Consider the following 23,371-nt stretch of genomic DNA (forward strand, 5'->3'; position numbering starts at 1 on the left):
ATTACTCTCAGTGTGACTATTTATATCCTAGCTTCAACAGAATTTGCCAGTCCAGCAAGAATGTATTTATAGAAATGAGATATTTTTGGTTATGTAAACACAGACTATTTTATGGCATAATAACTCAGAAAGTCAGTTCAGATTCTGTCTTGAATTTGTTTGCTTGTTGTGTGTAAGGCATTTCTTGAGGTAAATCTAGTTGCCAATTAAAAGCATTTTGTCACATAAATTTTACTTCTATAATATTAAAGATGTGATCCATATTTATTGGGGTGAAGGGATAAGAAAGCAGAGAATATGAAGCTCATCCCATGGTAGATAAGATGAACAAACACAAATGAGATAACTTCTTCAGAGTTTCTATTGCCAGTGCTGTTAACAAACTACCAGAAATACTTTGTTATAAATATAATATAGCAAGTTATCTGTGTTATACGTTTATACTTATGTTTGTTCTAGTTTGTAAAGAGCAAATGTATATTCAGCATAAAACAAAAGACTCTAAAATCTGGATAATTTTTTTCACTTCATTTTTATTTCTATGAAAGATAAATGAGCTTTTTCAATTTCTGCAAGCAAAAACCAAATTAAGTCTAGGAGTCAAAAACCAAGTTAAAGTCTAAGAAACTGTCAGTTATCATGTTCATGATTTTCCAAGTCTGACTAGACTTTATACGATCTGATATCCTTGTTAGTATGGGTTCTTCAACTTCAAATCTGTATACTGATAATTATTTTGGAAACAAGCTTTCCTAGATTAGGTAAAACACTCTCAAATTAAATTAACCAGTATAGATTTAATTTGTTTGTGTATAACTAAATTACTACTTGAACATGTATAGCTCCTTCTATAGCTCCCTGCTCAATGTGCAGTTTGCTCATAATTTTTAGGTTAGTCTCCAGCTGTTCCTGCCTCAGCGTGGCATTGAGGCTACACATTAAATTTTCCACCTACTTCCAATCTTCTAAGCTTTATCTATGCTGTAAGTTTTTTAACTATTTTTTTCCATTAATTATTACTCTGAGAAATTAATTAAAGAGATACAACTGAAAGAAAGAACCCAGCTGACTTGTTGAGAGGAAATGTTTTTAAAGCGTCTGGAGTACTTTAATAGAATTAAGGAATTCTTGTCTTCAGGTTTAATTTTACAATTAAATTCCTCTAGGATTCAGTCCATATACTTTCTTCTAAGTTAAAATGTTGGGCAGTTCCTTTTCACCAAATTCATGAATGCTTCACATGAAAAATCAACAAGATATTATACTTTTTTTCTTGTTGTTTTTGAGACAAAGTCTCACACTGTCGCCCAGGCTGGAGTGTAGTGGCGCATCTTGGCTCACTACAACCTCCGCCTCCTGGGTTCAAACATTTCTCGTGCCTCAGCCTCGCGAGTAGCTGGAATTACAAGCACGCACTACGATGCCTGGCTAATGCTTGCATTTTTAGTAGAGATGGGTTTTCACCATGTTGGCCAAATTCCTGACCTCAAGGGATCCGCCTGCCTCAGCCTCCCAAAGTGCTGGAGTAATAGGCGTGAGCCACTGCGCTTGGCCTGATTTAATTTTATTGAAATCACCACACCTGCAAAAATATCTTTTTGCCCTTCCCTGCTGTGGTTGAACTCATCACTAAAATGAGAATTCTCTGCATATCACCTGAAAAAAATTAGCCTAAGTAAATGAGTAATTTGACAAAGTTGAGGATTTTTGTTTAGATTTTCTACATGCTGAAATTACTTTCATAACTGTCCATAAATAAAATATGAATTGCATTTTAAAGCTGGTTCACTTATAGATTTAAAAAAATACTACTTGTGTTTTTGTAGAGATAGAATAATCTGTGTCCAGTATTGTAATGTTTTGTATATGAAATGGAGATTATTGTTTTTGGATGAACTTGATCAGAGGGCTTAAGTGAAGGTTTGGTAAATAGTCATAAATGAAAGGTATTCTCAAGTGAAAAGTATATAATTTCAAAGCATAATATGTATTTAATTTAAAACATTGACATGTTAATATAGTCCTAAAATGCAGACTGTCCATCTCACATGAAATATAATAGCTCCCATTGTAAATAAAAATCAGAGACATCTCTTGTCATTTGAATTAGTATCTAGTCTGTATTGATGAGTATTCACATATCTTACTGACTTTTGTGATCTGAAACTTAGTAACATTGAAGCACCTACACAATTACTAGCCCAGAGACCTGCAAGGCATCTTTCTGCTGCCTAAAACCCTATTTCCTCAAAAGTTTCCTATCTTTTGTCAACTCTGCTTAATTTCTCTCTCTCTCTCTCTCTCTCTCTCTGTCTCTCTCTCTGTAGAGTTTGACTCTTCAGTGTATCTTCAGATATAACTGATCTATTATATCTTTAAAGAAACACACGGGTGAGGGGGAGAAAAAAGAAACCTGTTTTTACATAGGGACAACTTGGTTCTAGATTCCAAGATAAACAGGGACTTGTTCACTCCGACTTTTGTGGGCTTGCCAACTTTCTGGTTCGAACCTCAGTATGTTTCTAAATTTCAGTTTTTCCTCAAAGAGCTTTAAAAGTAGATATTCTAGTTTAAAATGAGAGTCGTTGCTTTTATGTAGTTTTCTTTTTCTTTGTTCCTTTCTTGCCTGCTTCTGTCCTTAAGAATAGCATTTTTACCACCTTTAGTCTAGTCTTGGTTTTCAAAATACTTTTATTTAATTTTCTATGGAGATCTGTATTTTTCTGAGAAATATTTTGGTTCAAAAGAAAACACAATAGTGTTAAAGGCTATAATTTAGTAGCTAACATAATATTGACAAAGAAAATGCTTTTCCCTAGTGGGAAAATATCCCATAAAGGACAGTAAGACTATAAATTATGCCTTTTTTCATATAATATGTATAGTCAAAATTATTTCCTGATGTTTTTTAAACTATTTTTACAGTCCCAGTGGGTCTTTGTTATCTTGCTTGGAGCAGGTTAAAACATACCTGCTTACCGATGGAACATGCAAGTGTGGCTTGGAATGTCCTCTTATTCTTCCCAAGGTAACCGTTTCACAATAGATCTACAGCAGTATTTTATTTTTTAGGTATTTTATACATTTGTCTTTCTCATTTCACATTTTATTTTTTATTACTTCTCCAATCATACATTTTAATTCTTTATCTAATTATCATATTTTGCATGCATTTTGGAATACTTAAAAATTGTGGAAAATAATTCATGTCTGAGAGTCATTTTCAAAGATGTCAAATCTATATTCCTATTAAATATTTCATTAAAACCACCTTTGTACCTTTTCATTAGAGCTATATCTAATATTGCTCAGCATTTAATAGTGCAATATTTTCTCTCATTACTGTAACTGCTCAAATCTGCAATGTTATTGTTAGCACTGGCATTGATAAATCTGCCACATATATTCTCAGAATCACAAAACTGAACCCTCATAGTCAAAATATGAAACTGTTTTACTAATTTGTAAGGTGAAAAGTAAAATCATGTAAAATGGTAAAATATTATTTGCTATAGAAATAGGTCATTATTTTGTGAATGTCTATTATAATGCTAATTTTAAAAGTCAAGTTTAGACAATTTTTCCTTTTCATTTGTGTGTCACCACATTCAAAGAAAAGGATTTACATAATAAATAAATTTTTTAAAAAACAAGTAATAGATTTTCAAAATCAGTGACAGGATAATATTAACATAGTAATAAAATGAAGCCAAGGAAAAAGTTAAATGTAGAAATATCATAGCTTTTTGTTTTGTCTTTTTTAAGTGTATTTCATCTGTTTTTACACTGTTAGAACATCAGGAGGTATCTAAAATTTAGAACATTATCAGATATTATACCTTTTCATATGTTTATCTTGGCTGTCTTAGAATTAGGATAATATTCATTATTTACTTTGCCACTAAAAGCTTGAGTTCAGCAGAAGTACTTACTAAGTTATATAAAGTTGCCTTTCTTAAAAACTTGAGAAAGTTTTATTCAGATTTATGGCTTAATCTATGCACAACTTTTTTTTAAACAAAGGGATCTTTTTATTAAATGTTTTTACAGACATATTCTAAACAAAGGCTGTGCTTTTTCCAGGTGTTTAATTTTGATCCTGGAGCTGCTGTGAAACAGAGAACTGCAGAAGATGTTAAGGCAGATGAAGATGTCACAAAGCTATGCATACATAAAAGAAAAATTATTGCAGTGGCCACACTTCATAAAAGCATGGAAGCCCCACATCCTTCTCTGGTGCTCACCAGTCCTGGAGGAGGAACAAGTATGTAATATGGTGAAAGGTTCAGGAATTCTCCTCTCCCTAGGGAAGGAGTTGCTAGAAATCATTTTGCCAAGCATTTTCTCATTCTACTTTTCAAGCATGCACAATGCTTTTAAAATTCTGTATGTTCTATCATTTTATTACAAATAGCAAACTGGTTCTGAAAAAATACAGTGAGGTTATTTCCCAAAATTTCTTACCCAGAGCATTCAGTTAAACAGGCAGAATAAACACTAATTAGTACATCCAAATGCTCTGCAAGTGTGTAAAGCTGAGCTAACAAATCTTCGCTTGGTTTTTAAGAAATAAATGTAGCCTTTTTCCCGGGGGTGGATTGGAATGTGTGGTATCACGTCCCCAAAAGCAGTGTTATTCTTTTAGTTATTTGTCAAACACCTACTAAACAGAAATCACCTTGCTGAAAACTTTTTATATCCCCACCACCACATATGCACATGCATGGGGGCTTTCTTTTTTAAAGATTTCAAAGCTGCAGAAAAGTTGCAAGAATAGTTCGTGGAGTATCCTTCATTTTGTTGCAGAAGTTGCAGTTATTGTGACAATTCAACCCTAAATATTTCAGAGTACAAGGCCACACTCCTACGTAAACACAATTTAAGGCTCACATTCAGGAAATTTAACACTGATATAATATTATTATCTAACATGCAATCTATATTCAGATTTCTCCAATTGTCCTAACAGTATCTCTCATAGTTTCATAGAAATTCAGTCTTGACCAGGTGCAGTAGCTCATGCCTGTAATCTCAGCATTTTGGGAGGCTGAAGTGAGAGGATCGCTTGAGGCTAGGAGTTTGAGACCAGTCTAGGGAACACAGCAAGACCTGTCTCTAAAATAATTTAAAAAGGAAAAAAAAAAAAAACAACTAGCCAGGCATGGTGGTGGCTCACACCTTTAGCCTTAGCTACTCGGAAGGCTGAGGTGGGAGATCACTTGAGCCCAGAAGTTGGAGGCTGCAGTGAGCCATGATCACACCACTGTGCTCCAACCTGGGTGATAGAGCAAAACTCTGTCTCGATTAAAAAAAAAAAAAAAAAGAAGTCAGTCTTTTTAAAGATTTATAATGCAATCAAAGATTGTACACAGCATTTAGTGGTTACATGTCTTTATATCAATTAACAAGTCTTTTTCAATTTTTCGTGACATTGAATTTTTTGAAGAGTCTAGGCCAACTTTGCACAATGTTCCTCAGTTTGGATTTTCCTCATATTTACGTTCAGGCTAAACACATTTTGCTAGGAATACTGTATAGATGATGTTAGCTCCTCATCAGTAGACACATAATGTCGGTTTATCCCATTTTGATAACATTAAGTTTGATTGCTTAGTTAAAACTATGTCCATTTGATTTTCCCATTATTGAAGTACCCTTTTCCCTTTATGATCAATGTGTACTCTATGGAATTACACTTTTTATACTTTGGGACTGAGGAACTTCTCTTTGTAAGGGATAGAATATGAATGCTCTCCAAAGTATTATAATCTAATGTTTGAATATTAATTCAGAATAAAATATGGCTAAACACCAAAGCGTTTGTTTATGAGGGATTATTGATACTTTCCAACGGAACTCTGAAAAATAGGGATGAAGAGTATAACCTGTAATGATCAGAGAAGGCTTTATGGCAGAACTCAGATTTGGACCAGCCTTAGAAAATAGTAGGATTTAGACATCTAAGGCGGATAGAAAAACCTTCTCCATGAGTTTTTCTACATGCTACAATGTTTTTCTATTATGCTACAATGAGTGTAGCATAATAAGGGATGTTGTAGAAACTGACTTGAATAGAAGATTAGACTGATGTAGGTAAATTGGGGCCAAATCATTGATTGCTTTGGATACAAAGAAGAACAGTTGCCATGTCATGCAAGTAATTAAAGATTCACACTTAGAATTCATGTGAAGAGGTGTAACTATGTTTTCTTTTTTTTTTTTTTTTTTTTTTTGCATACTACCATGGACATACTCTTACCTGTGGTTGCTCTCACATCACATTATATCGTACAGTTTTATCCGTTTCTAAAGAGTCTGCTTATTGCCTTTCTAAAGACCCTGTCAGAATCTAGATCTGGCTTCTTTGTCATACCTATATATACAAGTTTAATTATTGAAATTAAAGGTAAATATTTAACTAGCACAGGTAATAATAGGTACACCTCCATTCCCTTTTAAAATGATACTCTTTATGGGATTGATTACTTTTACCAGCTTCAGACATAGCATTTATTTTAGTTTCCTAATTTTAAACTATATTATCATAAGGTTGAGATTTGAATAATTAAAAGTTCAGAAGACTGACTTAGTAGTTTTTCACCTCCCATTATTTAAATACATAAGCATCTGTTTCTGTTTATTCTTATGGAAGGTCTACTTGAATATACATGAAAGCACTTGATGGGTGCCTAGCATTTCCACTTGCCAACTCTGTAACAAAATATCAGCCTTACTTTTGTTTATTTTGTATTTCAATTGTTTTTAAGATGGTAACTATTTTTCCCTAAGTTTTGAAGAAATTTTTTCTGAATCACAGTTATTATCTAAATTCTGTTAGTCGAATATAAAAATTCCAGTGTCTGTATTTTTAATCACTGAACTGTAGATAATTATATAAATACACCGACACCCAAGAAAAAATACAAGTAGGTTGTTTTGTCACTAAAGAGAACATGGTCAGTCATAGGATAATGCTAATGATATTAGTGTTCTCACTATATGCCAAGCATAGTGCCTAAAATATTAATATTTTTCATTTTATTCCTTTAATTACAAACTTTAAAAATCTCTTTTTAACAAGAAAATAAGCTGCAGTTGAGTTTACCTACTGTAATTCTCTCATATCATTGGATCTCAACTTTTCATATATTATATCCAGAAATCATTCTATCAAAGAACCTCTACCATGATAAAATGAGAAAGTCCACGTTTTCCAAGAAAAACATATGTTCACTGCATTCTCTTACTAGTTGAATGTGCCCTATGTAGATTTATTTGGACCCCAGGTTGAGAACCACTATCTCAGAAATTGTTATATGATTTGACCTGTATAGTGTCTAGCAGACAGGATAAATATATTTAATCTTAAATGTGTAATTATCCATTTAAGTAAGCGTACCTATGATTGTAGATGAATGTAACTCTACTTGCTAATATAAGTCTCAAAATAGGTATGACAGATGTATAGTTTGAATGGTGCCATTCTCATCTCCTATGCCTGTAACAGACTCATTGGCATTTTCTCATGGAGCCCAGCTAGAGTTCAGCTTCCTTTCCAACACAGCTTTCTAAGCAGCTACCACCAGTTGGTGGGAATTGGCATATGAAACAAATTTTATTTGCCATTTTCATTTTAAAAGGCATAACTTTATAAAATAGTTAGATATCGCAAGGGGCTAAAAAACTGAAATCTAGAATTCTGATGTGATAGAATGAAAATTCTGTATGATGAGTCTGCTTGCTTTTGTTGCCTGTATTCTGTCTGATCTCCAGAAAAACTGAAGGGATTCCAAGAAGCCAGGGAAGGAGAAATGCACTCATGTAAAAAGAGAATATGCAATTGGAACCCAGTACTGAAGATTTTAGCACTTCAACTAAATTTTACATGAGAAACCTATCCTAATAAAAGAATTGAAGTTTGTGGCCATACCACCCTGAATACGCCCAATTATCTAATGAAAGAATTGCAGTCTTTTACCTAAGTTGAGGTAAAAGGCTGTGGCTGTTTTTAAAACAATGACTAACTAAGGGCAAAGAAATCACAGCATTAGAAACATGATGTGAAACTAAGCATGGGTTAGTTTGCAATATCACTGCATTTATTCTTCTTATCACTCCCATTATAAGAGATTTGGAGTCCCATTAGACAGAAATTAAGTCTTACTCTCATAGTGAAAATGTTGGGGTAAAGAAATATCACTATACCTGTTCTGAGAAGGTTGCAGTAAGATAACAGAAACATTTTTTATAAGGGTGAACATTTTGTGGTGAAAATGGCAATTCATTTAAATCACCCAAGAAAATATTATGCCACACAGATCACAATTTTCTATTGTAACTGCATTCTTAAAAATTCGAAATCCAAAAAAATAGTAATATCACCATTTCCATCTGGACTGCCAGTCTCGATTTTGCATATTCTAAATATTATTAGAATGGCTAATGTCATGTATTGCTTTAGCTGCCCATGCTTTCTCAACAGATAAAAAGTAAATAAGCACAATGAGCAGTTACCGAGCACCTTTGGTCGACAAAGGGAAAATAATGTACATTTTTTAAATCAAAATTTAAAATAGTATTAATATATAGAACTATGTTTAATTGCATAGAATCACAGCTTTTATTTACAGATTCAAATTTCCAGATGTCCTTCCTCCCTCTCCCGTCCTGATTTACTCCATTCCTTCCCTCCCTCCCCCACAAAAGAGTTGAGACTGTTAACAGAATTCTTTTTTTCTCTTTCATATCAGATGCAACTCCAGTAGTACCTTCTCGGGCAGCAACTCCAAGATCAGTAAGAAATAAGTCGCATGAAGGAATTACAAATTCTGTAATGCCTGAATGTAAGAATCCTTTCAAGTTAATGATTGGATCATCAAATGCCGTGGGAAGGCTATATGTACAAGAACTGCCTGGAAGCCAACAACAAGAACTCCACCCTGTCTACCCCCGACAGAGATTGGGCAGCAGTGAACATGGACAGAAATCTCCATTCCGTGGCAGCCATGGAGGCCTGCCTAGCCCAGCGTCATCAGGTTCCCAGATATATGGAGATGGTTCAATCTCTCCAAGGACTGACCCACTTGGAAGTCCTGATGTTTTCACAAGAAATAATCCTGGTTTTCATGGAGCTCCCAATTCTAGTCCTATTCACCTGAATAGGACTCCTCTTTCTCCACCTTCAGTAATGCTACATGGTTCTCCTGTACAGTCATCCTGTGCAATGGCTGGAAGGACTAATATACCTCTTTCCCCAACCTTGACTACAAAGAGTCCAGTAATGAAAAAACCAATGTGTAATTTTTCAACTAATATGGAAATACCACGAGCAATGTTCCACCACAAACCACCCCAAGGCCCACCTCCCCCTCCTCCACCTTCTTGTGCTCTTCAGAAAAAGCCATTAACATCTGAGAAAGATCCACTTGGCATTCTTGACCCTATTCCTAGTAAACCAGTGAATCAGAACCCCGTTATCATTAATCCAACCAGTTTCCATTCAAATGTCCACTCTCAGGTACCTATGATGAATGTAAGCATGCCTCCTGCTGTTGTTCCTTTGCCAAGTAATCTCCCATTGCCAACTGTAAAACCTGGCCACATGAATCATGGGAGTCATGTACAAAGAGTTCAGCATTCAGCTTCAACCTCCCTGTCCCCTTCTCCAGTGACATCCCCAGTGCACATGATGGGGACTGGAATTGGAAGGATTGAGGCATCGCCCCAAAGATCACGCTCATCTTCCACATCATCAGATCATGGAAATTTCATGATGCCACCTGTAGGACCCCAGGCCACTTGTAGTGGTATTAAGGTTCCACCCAGGTCACCAAGGTCAACAATAGGGTCCCCAAGGCCATCAATGCCATCAAGCCCTTCTACCAAGTCCGATGGACATCACCAGTACAAGGATATCCCTAACCCATTAATTGCTGGAATAAGTAATGTACTAAATACCCCAAGCAGTGCAGCTTTTCCTACTGCATCTGCCGGAAGTGGTTCTGTAAAGAGTCAGCCTGGTTTGCTGGGAATGCCTTTAAATCAGATCTTGAACCAGCACAATGCTGCCTCCTTTCCAGCAAGTAGTTTACTCTCAGCAGCAGCCAAAGCACAGCTAGCAAATCAAAACAAACTTGCTGGTAACAACAGTAGCAGCAGTAGCAATTCTGGAGCTGTTGCCGGCAGTGGCAACACTGAAGGACATAGCACTTTAAACACCATGTTCCCTCCTACTGCCAACATGCTTCTCCCAACAGGTGAAGGGCAAAGTGGTCGAGCAGCACTAAGAGATAAGCTGATGTCTCAGCAAAAAGACTCACTGCGGAAAAGAAAACAACCACCTACGACAGTGTTGAGTTTGCTCAGACAGTCTCAAATGGATAGTTCTGCAGTTCCTAAACCTGGACCTGACTTGCTAAGGAAGCAGGGTCAGGGTTCATTTCCCATCAGTTCAATGTCTCAGTTACTACAGTCTATGAGTTGTCAAAGCTCTCACTTGAGTAGCAATAGTACCCCGGGTTGTGGGGCCTCAAATACTGCTTTGCCTTGCTCTGCTAACCAGCTGCATTTTACAGATCCCAGTATGAACTCTAGTGTTCTTCAGAATTCACTGACACAGAACATACCTTTAAGAGGGGAAGCCGTGCACTGCCACAATGCAAACACTAACTTTGTTCACAGTAACAGTCCAGTCCCCAACCACCATCTTGCAGGTTTAATAAATCAGATTCAGGCTAGCGGGAACTGTGGGATGCTCAGTCAGTCGGGCATGGCTTTAGGAAATTCCTTACATCCCAATCCACCTCAGTCAAGAATTTCAACGTCCTCCACTCCAGTGATACCAAACAGCATTGTTAGCAGCTATAATCAAACAAGTTCTGAAGCAGGTATGGTTTTATTAGAAAAAAGTACCCAAAGGTACTAAACTTTTCTACTTTTTTAAAAATTTGTACCAAAATATTTATTATGATAAGAAATGATCCTTTCCCCATTGTGAAATTCTCTTCATTTCTTTAGTATTTATAATGTTATTTACAGAATGCTAGGGATTTGTCTATTTGAAAGATTAACAGCTAAGAGGATTCCATGTGTTTCCATTATTTGTTGTCAATCTGTGTCATTTTGAATATTGTTCGACTTTCACTTGGTTGTATAACCAGTGGACTCCAAAATGCAAAATAAGCCATACAAGGCAGGGTTTCCTGTTTTGTGAGACATGTCCTTGGTCTATGCCAATATAAAAGCCGTCTCCCTAGCTTTCGTTTGTGTTCAGGTAAATGAAGTTTATCTTGGAAAATCCAAAAAGGCAAAAATAAATGGATTTTTTTTCTTGCTGCTGAACAGAAGTAGGTGAATGGGTAGGAAAAGGTAACTAGAAGTTGTACGAAGTAGAAAGCTGTCTTCTAATGTGTTTTCTTATCCTAGTTTGCTATCCTTTATTATTATTTGTTTGAGAAAACTCAAAAATGGATATTGGCTACTCCGTTTAAAAAAAAAAAAAAAAAAAGCTAATTTAAGTTTTCTAATAAAAAAAAGGCTTGAAAACCTGATTTCCAGAATTTTTAATCTTGAAATTGCTTTTTGATCTTCTTGTAGAACTAAACCATTTTTACCATTGACATTAAGGTTTTGAACCCAAATCTATTGTATCTCTTCATCCACTATTAATTAAGGAAACAAATTTATTTAAAAGCAGGCACATTAGAAAAAGACCTGTGTTTTGTGCAATAGGGTCCTCAGAAATTGTTATAAAAGCTGTACAGAAGCACCTAAGAGGTGCTTAGGCATCAGAAAATTTGACTATGAAAACATTAGAAAAATATTTAAAATTCAACACTAATGATTGTGAGAAATGACAAGGAGGAAATAAAAGATGATTGTAAAGACATTATTATTCACCATGAAAACAGTGCGCTATAAAAACCAGATTGCTACTGGAAATGAGAAAACTGCTGAGTTTTTTAATAATAAGCTAGTGTGTAGGTATAATACCATCATGCTGGAAAAGCATTCTAACCCACATGTCTTTGTTGCTGATAGTAAAAGCATTTTTCTTCCTGGTGTTGCCACTTACACCTGCCATCCTTCACATCTTGTGTTATGTGTTATGTTTTGATGTCATTATTTAATGAAGAACTATTCAATGACCTCTTATGTTAAATATATATATTTTATATATATATATGGTTTAGAAGATATTTGAAATTATTAGTGCCTTCTTGATATTCTTAGTATAAAGAATCTCATGAAACTTTATTTTTTATGTGTCTAACAGTATACTTATCTCATAGGGGGCTTCCAACTTTTCACTAACTCATCATATTTCTTTTTAGATAACTCGACACAAATGAAAATTTTATTTTATGTATTTAGCAGAAAAGTTATACAGAGTTCATAACTATTTAAAATACACCATATTTATTGAGCATGCCTTAAATAATTTTGATGAGACATTTTTAGTCTCATTGTATTATACAATTTTGATACCCCTTACCTCAGTTTACTTCATTTCAGGTCTAAGTTCATGTGCAAAGTATATGTATTTCATTGATGTATTTCAATTCATCTATAATGGAAAAGACCAACATTTACTTATATTCTTGTTTCTTTTGATGGTCAAGTTTAGACTTATTTAATACTGTTTTGGTCATGTTTGTTTGTTTCATTGTAAAACATCTGACCTGTACTGTTACTGCTAGGGGTGTCAAAGCATATAGGTTAAAAATTTATTAGTGTCAGAAAAGTGTTAGCATATAAATAGCTAAAAAGGATAAGGATACATGTCTAGTAATGATATGGATATGACCAACTAGTGTAAGCTAACAGGAAGTATGTGCTTAATAAATACCTAAGTATGAATTTTTTAAGTGTTAAACCTAATAAAATTAAGTACTAATTAACATTCATAGGTCTGATGTGCAGCTGGTTATGAAAACGGATTGATTTACTAATGAATGTAATTCTTTTGATGAGCTAAATATTGAAGCAGTCTCTGATGCCATGTTTCTTTTTGCCATGTAGTGAACTGTGTCAACTGAATGTACTATCACTGTAATTGCCTAGCCTAAATATCTATTTACACTGACATTTATTCATTCATCAAATAACCATTAAGCCTTAAAGGTAGGCATTCAGAATGAGACAGTAAATGATAGTCACAGCTATCCCTGTAGGAGTATTACTGAGTATTCCTATGATACCAGAAAGACATTAGAAGAAAACCACATTTTATTCTTAAAATGTTGCTATAGCTATCTATCATCAAGGACCTATTATGTACCAGGTGATTTCCCTGTATTATTTCTAATCTGTGCGGTTTTCTAAAGTATAAAGTATTATTGTTCAATTTTACAGATCAGGAGGCTGAGGCTCAAAAAAAGTAACTGTTCTGTATCAAAACCTCAGGATTTGAACTGAGGTTCATCTGATTCTAAAATCCATTTTCCTCCCAGCTGCATAAATTCTTCATTTGAAACATTTAGTGCTCAAAAGTATTGTGTTCCCTTTCAAAATCTTTTAAAATGTTCAATAGATAATGAATTAAATCACATTAATGCATGTTAAAAGCCACATTTGTTAACTATTGATATACTTCAGATGAAAGTCAGTTATTTTTGCCAATATTATAGCAAGTAATGACTAGAATTTTTATGTCAGTGCAGAAGAAGAAATACCTAAAATGTCAAGAAAACTGCCCCTTATTAGTGAATCACATTTAGTGACCTTTCTTTTAATGAATTATCACCTCACTCAAATTAGAATGGGTTTCCTAGTAGGTGACGTGTCAGTAGGCCTTTAAAAGAGATGCAGATGCTAATCATGTCATTCCAAGCATGGTAGCACAGTGAGGATGAAAGAAACCATCAGGTAACATGGTCCAGCTGTACTCTGTGGTTACAGAGCTTAGACACAACTCAGGTGACCTCCTGCTAAATCCAGTGCCTTTTTCCACTCTCCTAAGTAAAAGTTCAAAAATATTACATTAAGACATTAACAAGATAATAACTTGCTCTGAAAAATGCTTAGTTCCATTGGTAATCTATTTTTAAATCTTCTTTTAAAGAGAGTTTTCCTATGCAAAACAATCCAAATATTGATTTTTAGGCCTATATGTGAATTCTATGGAGCACATTTAAAACATACAACTAAAGTATGGGAATTGAAGGCAAAGATAGTAACAAAATCCGATAAAAGATACTAAATACTTGGAAGAATTTCTAAAACTTATGAATATACAAGGCTTTATTAATTCTACTTTGTGTTTTCAAGTTGCCTCTCCACTAAAGCTTCAAAATACTTTGCATTTTAAAGTTTACAGATTTCCACTGGCTTTTTCAATATCAAATTACAGATAAAGTTTAATATTTCCATGTAACAGATTTAGAAACTGATCAGTAGGATACTTGGTGACATTCCTCAAGTTGTAAAGCAAATCTCTGTTGGATCTGGCATCCAAACCCCAAAGTTCCCAATTCTCAGTCCAAACACTCAAACTGCCAAACGCAGGTATGTTCTGGAAATCCGTCAGTAGCATACATTTAAAGCAACTTTCCATTTTTAAAGAGAGACGCATTTCAGCATGTGAGTGGCTATAGCACATGTCCTATAATATTATGGCTTAAGGAAAACTCCAAAATCAAGTACCCTTGCCTAGTAAACTTCAAAATGCCCAGGCCTCTTTAGTCCTCTGACTACTGCACACGTACTTACCAGATAACAAAAACACATGCCAGTAACCCAAGCCCCTGCAGAGGACTTAGCCCTGTTAGTATCCGCACGGTGACCCATCCTTTCCTTTGCCCTACAGTTTTTCACAATTTTCAAAGAAGGAAAAAGATTTAGATTATTCTGCCAACATACTTATTAGCAGCCCTGCCTTCTTCCAGTATGATAAAGTCATTAAGTCATTCAACACAACATAACTTTTTTCACTTTAAAATTACTTTTATGTTCTCTTTTTTCCTAATTTAAAAAAAAAAAGTAATCAGCTCTTTTAAACACATGAAAATTTAATCCTCTAGAGGGGACACACTATGGGTTTGTGCCAGAAGAGAAAATAATTCAAACATTTATTTGCCTTAACTCTTAAAGATATGCATGACAAGAATATAAATAAGCCTACAAATAAATAAGTGTTCTTGAGTATTTATATACTTATATTTTTTTAACTGCAAAAGTAAGTTTTCTTTCAGCACAAAATACATTTGATTGAAACTCAGGACAGCCATTAATATGGTAGGTATAAGACAATGAAATAGTGAGACCACAAAAGAACTCTTTGGGTAAAAGACTACAAAGTAATGAGTTTGGTTTTTATGTCCTGTTTGTTCATTTGTTCTTGGAACATAGCAGTAAAGAAAATAAAGGGAGTTGTCATCCTGTTTTTTCTAGATGAAGCTACAGGGGCAGAAAGATTAAGGGATAAAAATGCTCAAAGGTGGATTATACTATAAAGTATCCTTCTCAGGAGATGAGAGGTTTGTATAGAAATAATTCAGTGTTACATAGATTAATGTAGACTGAAGAAAGAGGAAGAGCCTCCTTGATGGCTGTGACTGAATAAACATGAGTTGCTAGTGAACGTATTTTCACTCAAATTTTTAAATGCTTAGATTTTATCCCCCATCTGATGCACAAAGTTTATAGGTTAAAAATTGTCCTCTGCACTTGTTTCTTAACCAAACAACAGAACTATACTAAATTCTGGATTGTGTGATAAAAATCAATGTCTATTATTTTAGTAAATTTTTGTAAAATGAGCCATTTATTCTTTGCTGTAAGATATTCTTAATATAGTCAATGCCTTGTTGTTTGAAAAGGTCTCCTAATATCAGGGTTACCCCACTTATTTTTTTTTACATATTCCAGGTTTAACGTTTCCTTGTATTAAAAAAAAGGAGTTAAAATAGGTTCAGCTGTAGACGTTGAGTCTATGTAATCAAAGGTGATGACAGAACTCAGAGTGGTGATGTTTGCTGATTCAGTGATCTATTTTGTACCTTTCAAGAAATAAATTGTCCCAGTGTGCAAATTGGGAGAATTTTATTCCATTACAATACACTGAGCTCACTTATAAACCCACTAGAAATCCTTCAGTTCTCTAGAAGATGCCTAAGCTATTATTACTAAAATCAAGTGGTCCAAAAAACATTTACACAGTTGCAAAACATACCCAGATTCTATGGAGTAATGTTAATTCTGCAATATTTGAGTCAAAAAAATAATGCTAAAAAATACTCCTATGGTGTCATCAAAATGGATTTAGTTTTTTCATGCGTGTAGTACTAAATAATTCAAATCATAAAATTCTTACCTTCTAGGAACTTCTATCAAACAACATTAATGCCAGCTAAGCCAAGAGTAAAGTAAAAATTATTTCTAAGCCTTATACTACTTGCAAATTCGAAGTAACAACTCACCTTTTTACAGATTAAAAGTGGAACTAGACAACAGAAGTCTGAAGGAGTTGCTGAGGTATTCCTGGGGTTGGAGCTAGTCCAGGGAAGTCCGGAGTATCTATCCAAGACCCATGGGCACAGGTATAAGAGAGAGAATTCATCACAGACATACTAGAGCAGGGCTCCAGTGCTGCATAACTCCACAGGGACCCCTTTCTCACTGTAGCCTGATAAATATGCTCCCTGGAGAACAACTCCGTAGACCATCTCCTACAGAGTTGAGCAACTCAGAGGCCTGATCCTAAAGCAGTATTTTTCAACTTTTTAAAATTCTTCCCACAATAGGAAATTAACTTACATTACAGTCCATTAGACATACATTTATAATGTGTAACAAAAAGTTTCATGAAACAAATACTTATTACATGTAATAACTTCTGATTTTTTTTATCCCATTCTATTTTATCTTATTCTATTTGGTATTTTTTAATAACAGCCATGACCCACTGAAATGATTTTAATGACTCACAAAACAGATTATTACCTAGCACTCAAGTATATAAGCTAACAGAAAGAGCTTCCACAAAATACTAACCTAGCCATGCAATGTTCTTTACATTTTCTTTTCTATTTCATTGATCAAAAATATACTAGTTGGGGCATACTAAATTGATTTTGCAGCCCACTAATAGATTTCAATACTGTTTTAGAATATCCATGAGGTAATTCAGCAAATACTTGTTGAGCACCTAGGAAGTGCTAGGCACTGTTTTAGCACTGCAGGTAAAACAGGGAACAGTAAAAGGATACAAAGCTAAGCATATTCATAATCTAGAAACTCAGCCTACTCTGCTCATTAAACAAAATGAGATAAGACTTCCAGTTGGAAGACTGATGAAGCGTTTTAACTATTAGGTATTGTAGTGCACATTAAAGAACAGAAATTCTACCAGCAAGGGACTTATACTCTTTCTCAACATTTGTTTTCCCACAAATATTGAGACATGTAATAAAAGAGACATTAAAAAAAAAAAAAAAAACAAAACCTATGACTTGAGTAAACGGAAAAATCCCAAGCATTTTAAAGTTAGTTCCAACAGTTTTCAGAGTAATTATAGGTGTTAAGAAAGGAAACAAAACATGATTACAGGGGGGAAAAAAACAAACAAACAAAAAAAACACCTCTTTTTCTGACTCTGACTCCATCACCACCACAAGACTGAAAAGACTGATCCCCTTGATAGTCATATAGTCATAACTACACAGACACCATATTCCAAGACTCAAGCTGCATCCCTTCTACTGCTCTTTTCTCCTCCCCATCCTCTTGACCCTGTTGAGTGTGGAGAGCATTTCCTTAGATACTGCCATAGCTCCCTTCCCCATCTTCTCTACCTTCTCCTAAGTCCTTTGGTTTGGGACCCCTTCCTCCCTCCCGTGACTAGAACAAAGTAGCCTCTAGTGCCTAAGATTTCCTTTCTGTTGCTGATAAAAGAATGTTAACAATTTACATCAGAATCCAGAGCACAAAGATAGAGATTTGATATGTTTTTGTAAATACACATTACCATTCCCTCTTACTAAAGCTTGAGAAAATAGTGTCTCCTGGAAAAATCTAGTATTCTTATAAAAGTTATCTTTCAATTTATTATTGTTATCATTAAAAATCGGTCCTTTAAATATAGAGGAGAAAATTTCACTATTTCAATGGGATTGAAAAGTGAATTATATTTATTAGACTCAGTAAGCCATGATATTTTCTCTTATCTCTACAAGCATTCATTTTTATTAAGGATTACCATTGTCCCTGTTTGCAATGCAAGTACACTTACCAAAGTAAATGATAAAGGTCAGATGGTGAAGGCATACACATTCTATACGACTTATTTCTTAGGTTCTTGAATTTTATGGATAAAAATCAGTGTTTGAGCATATTAATTTAGAAAAGGTTTCTTAGCATAAAGTAGCATTTGTTCAAAATTACAGCTAAACAAACCGGTATAATGAGGTTTTAAAAATACTTCATTGGTCTTCTTGATATGAGCTTTATATTCTCTCTTGTACACATACAAAGACATGTATAACAATATTATTAATATTTAAGAGACAGCCATATAAGAGTTTAGCACAATACAAACAATGACCAGGAAGAAGAGAAACGAATCAAAAGAGGTAGACATTAACTTTGTTTTGAAAAGTAGTTTTAAAAATAAGACAGATAAAACATGTCAATTATTAAATTAATATTAGAAAAATATCCTTTAAAATTTACTCATACTATTTCTGTGTACACACACATATGCATATACATATATCATGAATTGTAAGTGTGTACAGAATACTGTTTACATACAGAAATTTGTCTGGGCCAGGCGCAGTGGCTCACGCCTGTAATCCGAGCACTTTGGGAGGCTGAGGCAGGCGGATTACAAGGTCAGGAGTTTGAGACCAGCCTGGACAATATGGTGAAACCCTGTCTCTACTAAAAATACAAAAGTTAGCCAGGCCTGCCTCAGGAGGCTGAGGCAGGAGAATCACTTGAACCCGGGAGGTGGAGGTTGCAGGGAGCCAAGATCGTGTCACTGCACTCCATCCTGGGCAACAGAGTGAGACTCCATCTCAAAAAGAAAAAAAAAAAAAAAGAAACCTGTCCTACTGGGCAAGCTACCACTGTCATTTCCTCATCAGACAGACTGTCTTAATCTCTGGGTGTCTAAGCATGAGATCTCACACCAAAGTTTGTTTGGGTGGCTTTCCAGTCTTCTCTCCTACTCTTGAAAAGCAACAGAGACAATGAGAAAAAGAAAGTATGCCAGTTCATGGTGCTGCTGGCCAGTGTGAAATAATCACTTTTTCCCAGTAAAGGACTACTCCAACTTACTAACTTGTTCCAGGATCCCAGCTGCCTTTTGGTTATTTAACTGGTAAACATGTAATGAATAGTTTCCTTTTTAAAAATCTTAGCGACTATCCTTTTTATTCGATTAAGCACAAAATACCTTGGCTGCAAAAACAAAACAAAACAAAACAAAAACAGCTTTAACAAAACATTTTTCCTCACGGTTCAACAGACCATAGAGTTTTTGTGCAGAACTATGAAATACGTTCACCAGAGAGTGCCTATTCAAGATTAAGTGGTTCAGAAATAAGCAATTTCCAAATTTCCCTGCATCTATAAAATTTCATACAAATTCAGGGTCCTCTTTGAATGACTGTAAGCATGAATTAGTAACTTTAAGAACTCAGAGTAATTTGGGATAGACCTCTCCCTCTGTGGGGTGATTTCAACTTCTTGAAATATCTGGAAGCCTTCTTAGGTAATTTGTCATCTTGCACCCATCTCCTTTCCAATGTCCCTTATCTCCTAGCATTGGACGAATACACTGGAGAGTTCATTTTCACTTTCTCCACAAATGGGTGGTATTCTTTCCTTTTGTCCACAAACACACCAACACATAGCATCAAACTACCTACTTCTAAAAGTTGAGTGCAAGTTTTATGATTTTACAATCTTTTTTAATACCAACAAATATTGTTTGAATGCTGATCATGTGTCAAAGACTGTGTTAGGTCTTGGAAATACAGCGATAAATAAGAAATGATTTTTGTCTTTAATGGTTTGGAAAGATGATTTCAAATTTCTTCACTGCTTATCTCAGGCAGCAGGTTCGACCATGGGTAGGAGGAGCCGGAAGCATAGGGAAACCTCACAATATTTTCAGTCATATTTCTTTGTTTTGGGGAAACATAGGACTCTTCATTACCTTCCATCTACTTTATTATCACCTTGTCTTTGCTTGTTGTTTTAATCATCTTGCTTCTGCATAGAGGCCCTTTTTATTTGCATTTTCGTCTCTCAAATTCCAGATCAAATGTTACACCACTTGACTAGTTTTCCCTGACGTGTTCAGTTTTACAGTGGTCTCCTTGTTATACACCTGTTACACCTCTTAGCATATTGCATTATAGTTATACTAGCAATATAAGAACAAAGCTTTACATTTTTCTAGTTCCTAATAAACTCTGAATAAATATATATTTGAGAGAAGAAAAAGACAGAGAGATTTCTGTGTTTATTTCTTTACCTAAACTCTTAATTCCTTCAGGAAAGAGCAAGGTTTGTTTGTTGTTGTTGTTTTGTTTTTTGTTTGTTTGTTTGTTTCTTTTTTCGTAGTTAGTTCTATTCTATTTTCCAGCAGAGTACACCCGTTTGTTGAATAGATTTCTTGAAAATTAAAGAAAAATTTTAAAAACTATACCTTTATCTTCATACTACATTTAAGCAGCTTGTGTGCTTCACCGCTTTCTTGATGGTAAGACAAAAATACACCCAGAGAATCTATACTTCGCTTCTTCTAATTCTTCAAGAATATTTAGATAGAGAGCTTTTATGTTATCCCAAAATGGCTACTTTTTTGAATCATAAGTGTGGATACTTCTCTGTTGCAAAATAAAGATTAAAAATTATAATAATCTCTAAGGAAAGCCTTCATCTATAAAGCCTTGACATGTACACTCTAGAGCATTTTGAAAATGTGTTCTGCCTTTGGTTAGAGAAATTGTGATCTCTACATCTAAATATGTCATTATTATTTAGCAGAGAGGAAAAATTGCCACAGATATTGCCACAAGTAGTGATTACTAGTAAATAAGACTTTTTATTTAAACTCTTAAAAAATTTGTAAAGGTTTAATAAAAGTTTTTTAAAAATTTAAAAAGATGGTTTCCAAATGGAAATAATCCATAGTATCTATGGAAATAGCAACAAGATTTAAGAAGCAATTAAATGTTTAGGATTTTGATAATTTTGTAACAAATCTGAATTAGTATTTAAAGAATTGTATACTATATGCCTATTTCAGCATTTGGTATGTTTTCTTACCCTACTCTTGGTGAATGTGGTCATTATTTCATAAATATATATTTTCAAAGAGGGGCTTTTAAAATCTCATTATTTAGATAAAACACTGAAAACTAAAAAAAAAAAAAGGTAGACCATGACAGCCAGGAAAAATGACAAATCCTTGCTATACGGATATTCTGTAAAGTGTGTTGAATGTGCTGATTTGTACTTACTGCTGTTACCACAGCACCACTACTATGACTACTAATGTCAATAATAATGATAACTCCTTTTATTTTTATAGACTTTTACATATTTCAGAACTTTTGCTTCCCTTTTTTTGGTTCTCAAAATAATCATGCCAGTTATGCAATTTTTTCTATGGAAAAAGTTCAAAGTAGCAAAGTATCACATGTAGAAAGATATTTATCCCTGTATTATCTATAATGATGAAAAATCAAAATATGAATACCAGACTTTATCACAGTGGTTCAATAAATATAGTAAATACATACACTACACAGTTAAAATGTAAATACAAAGTCTATTTATCAGAAAGGAAAAATCCTTGTGTTATTCTATTAGGTGAAAAGAAGAAGAATATACAATTATATTCATATTACTGTTACAACTATGGAACATTTCTGTGTATTTGGATGAAGCCTCAATGGTAACATGATAAAATGTAAAGTTTTTTAGGATAGCATGGCATAACATCGCCCAAAATGTTTAGTTTATTTTAGATTTTCAGTGACACTGGTGTTGTTCATTATGCCATATATGTGTTTAGTATTTTTAAATAAAACTAAATGTGTATTCTTAAAATAATAAAATATTTGTCAAATGCATGTATTACATAAAACAATGCATTTACAATGGGGAAAGACCATTTACAAAAAAGTGATTATAGGTTCCTTTTCAATAGATGTGGTTTTCACCCTATCCACCTCACCCCTTGTGCATCTGGATCACCAGGGGTGATTTCAAAGAATACTACTGCCCAGGCTGTACCCCGAGAGATGAGTTTTCAACGGGTCTGGGCTAGGGCCCAGGTATTGGTTTGTTTTTGTTTTTTTAATTTCTCCAGATAATTCTGTTGTGCGGCTTGGGTTGAGCATCACAAAAACAGTTATAAATACGTGAAATTTCCTCTTTTCCGATATTAAATTCCCAGAATTTTCATCTCTAGTGTAAGACTTTTAAGAATAAGAATGCTATTTAAGACTGGTCTAATTTAAGAAATCATAAGTCCAAAGTGTCTTTATGCAATAAGAATGGTAAAGATTCTTAATTATTATTTTTATTCATTGTCAAAATAATGATAAATAGAGTATTGGTGAGAGAAATGAACACTGTCTTCCACTGCTTATAGGAATGTAAATGAAGTGTGTATTGATCAACTTCACAGGAGGGTAGTTTGACAATATGTATTCAAAGCTTCTAAAATATGTAAACCCTTTTGTCCCTGAAATTTCACTTTTAAGAATTTATCCTTAGAAAATAATTAAGTGAACTGGCAAAGAAATATTAATAAGAATATTTGTCATAGTGTTGCTTACAATAGTAAAAGATTGGAAATAATTTAAAAACTTATGACTGGATTGATTAAAGTACATTATATCGTACGTGATACTAATAAAATGGTTCTGTAGCTATATATAAGTTAACATGGAATGATAATCACATTACATTGATAAAGCTACAAAATAACGTTATAGCATGATTCCATTTTTTAAAAATATATGTAACATATATATGCATATATATATATGCATACCTGCATATGTATAGATACGCAGGTAGAAAAAGCCCAGAAAGCTATAAACTAAAATATTATCTTCATAGGTAGTTATCTTCATAGGCACTTTTTATTTTCTGCTTTATATTTTTATGTGCATTCTACTTTTGTGGGTTTCTTTTCACTAAAAAGAAGTAGTAGTTTTATAAATAAAGACAAATAACTTTTTTAATGAAAAAAACTTTTTAAATGAAATTATTACTTTTATCTACCAATTGAATGAAGAACACGGATTCTCCCATCTTCAGCTTTCACTTGTTGTCTGCCTGTGAAAAACAAGCTATTTGATAGTCAGCAACACCTATTTCTTTTTTTAAACCCCCCACCTCTCCT

General features: G+C 34.1%; 1 protein-coding gene across 1 annotated transcript in view; it reads left to right on the forward strand.

The window, feature by feature from the left end:
- The window catches only part of MBD5 (methyl-CpG binding domain protein 5), a 323,726-nt gene that overhangs the window by 269,662 nt on the left and 30,693 nt on the right, over positions 1 to 23,371 (forward strand). Inside the window, exons 4-6 of the mRNA XM_025403904.1 lie at positions 2,926 to 3,028; positions 4,084 to 4,264; positions 8,751 to 10,886. Of these exons, the coding sequence (XP_025259689.1) occupies positions 2,926 to 3,028; positions 4,084 to 4,264; positions 8,751 to 10,886 (2,420 nt within the window). The remainder of the gene's footprint in view (positions 1 to 2,925; positions 3,029 to 4,083; positions 4,265 to 8,750; positions 10,887 to 23,371) is intronic.

This window comes from Theropithecus gelada, chromosome 12 (genome assembly GCF_003255815.1).
Source record: "Theropithecus gelada isolate Dixy chromosome 12, Tgel_1.0, whole genome shotgun sequence".
NCBI lineage: Eukaryota > Metazoa > Chordata > Mammalia > Primates > Cercopithecidae > Theropithecus > Theropithecus gelada.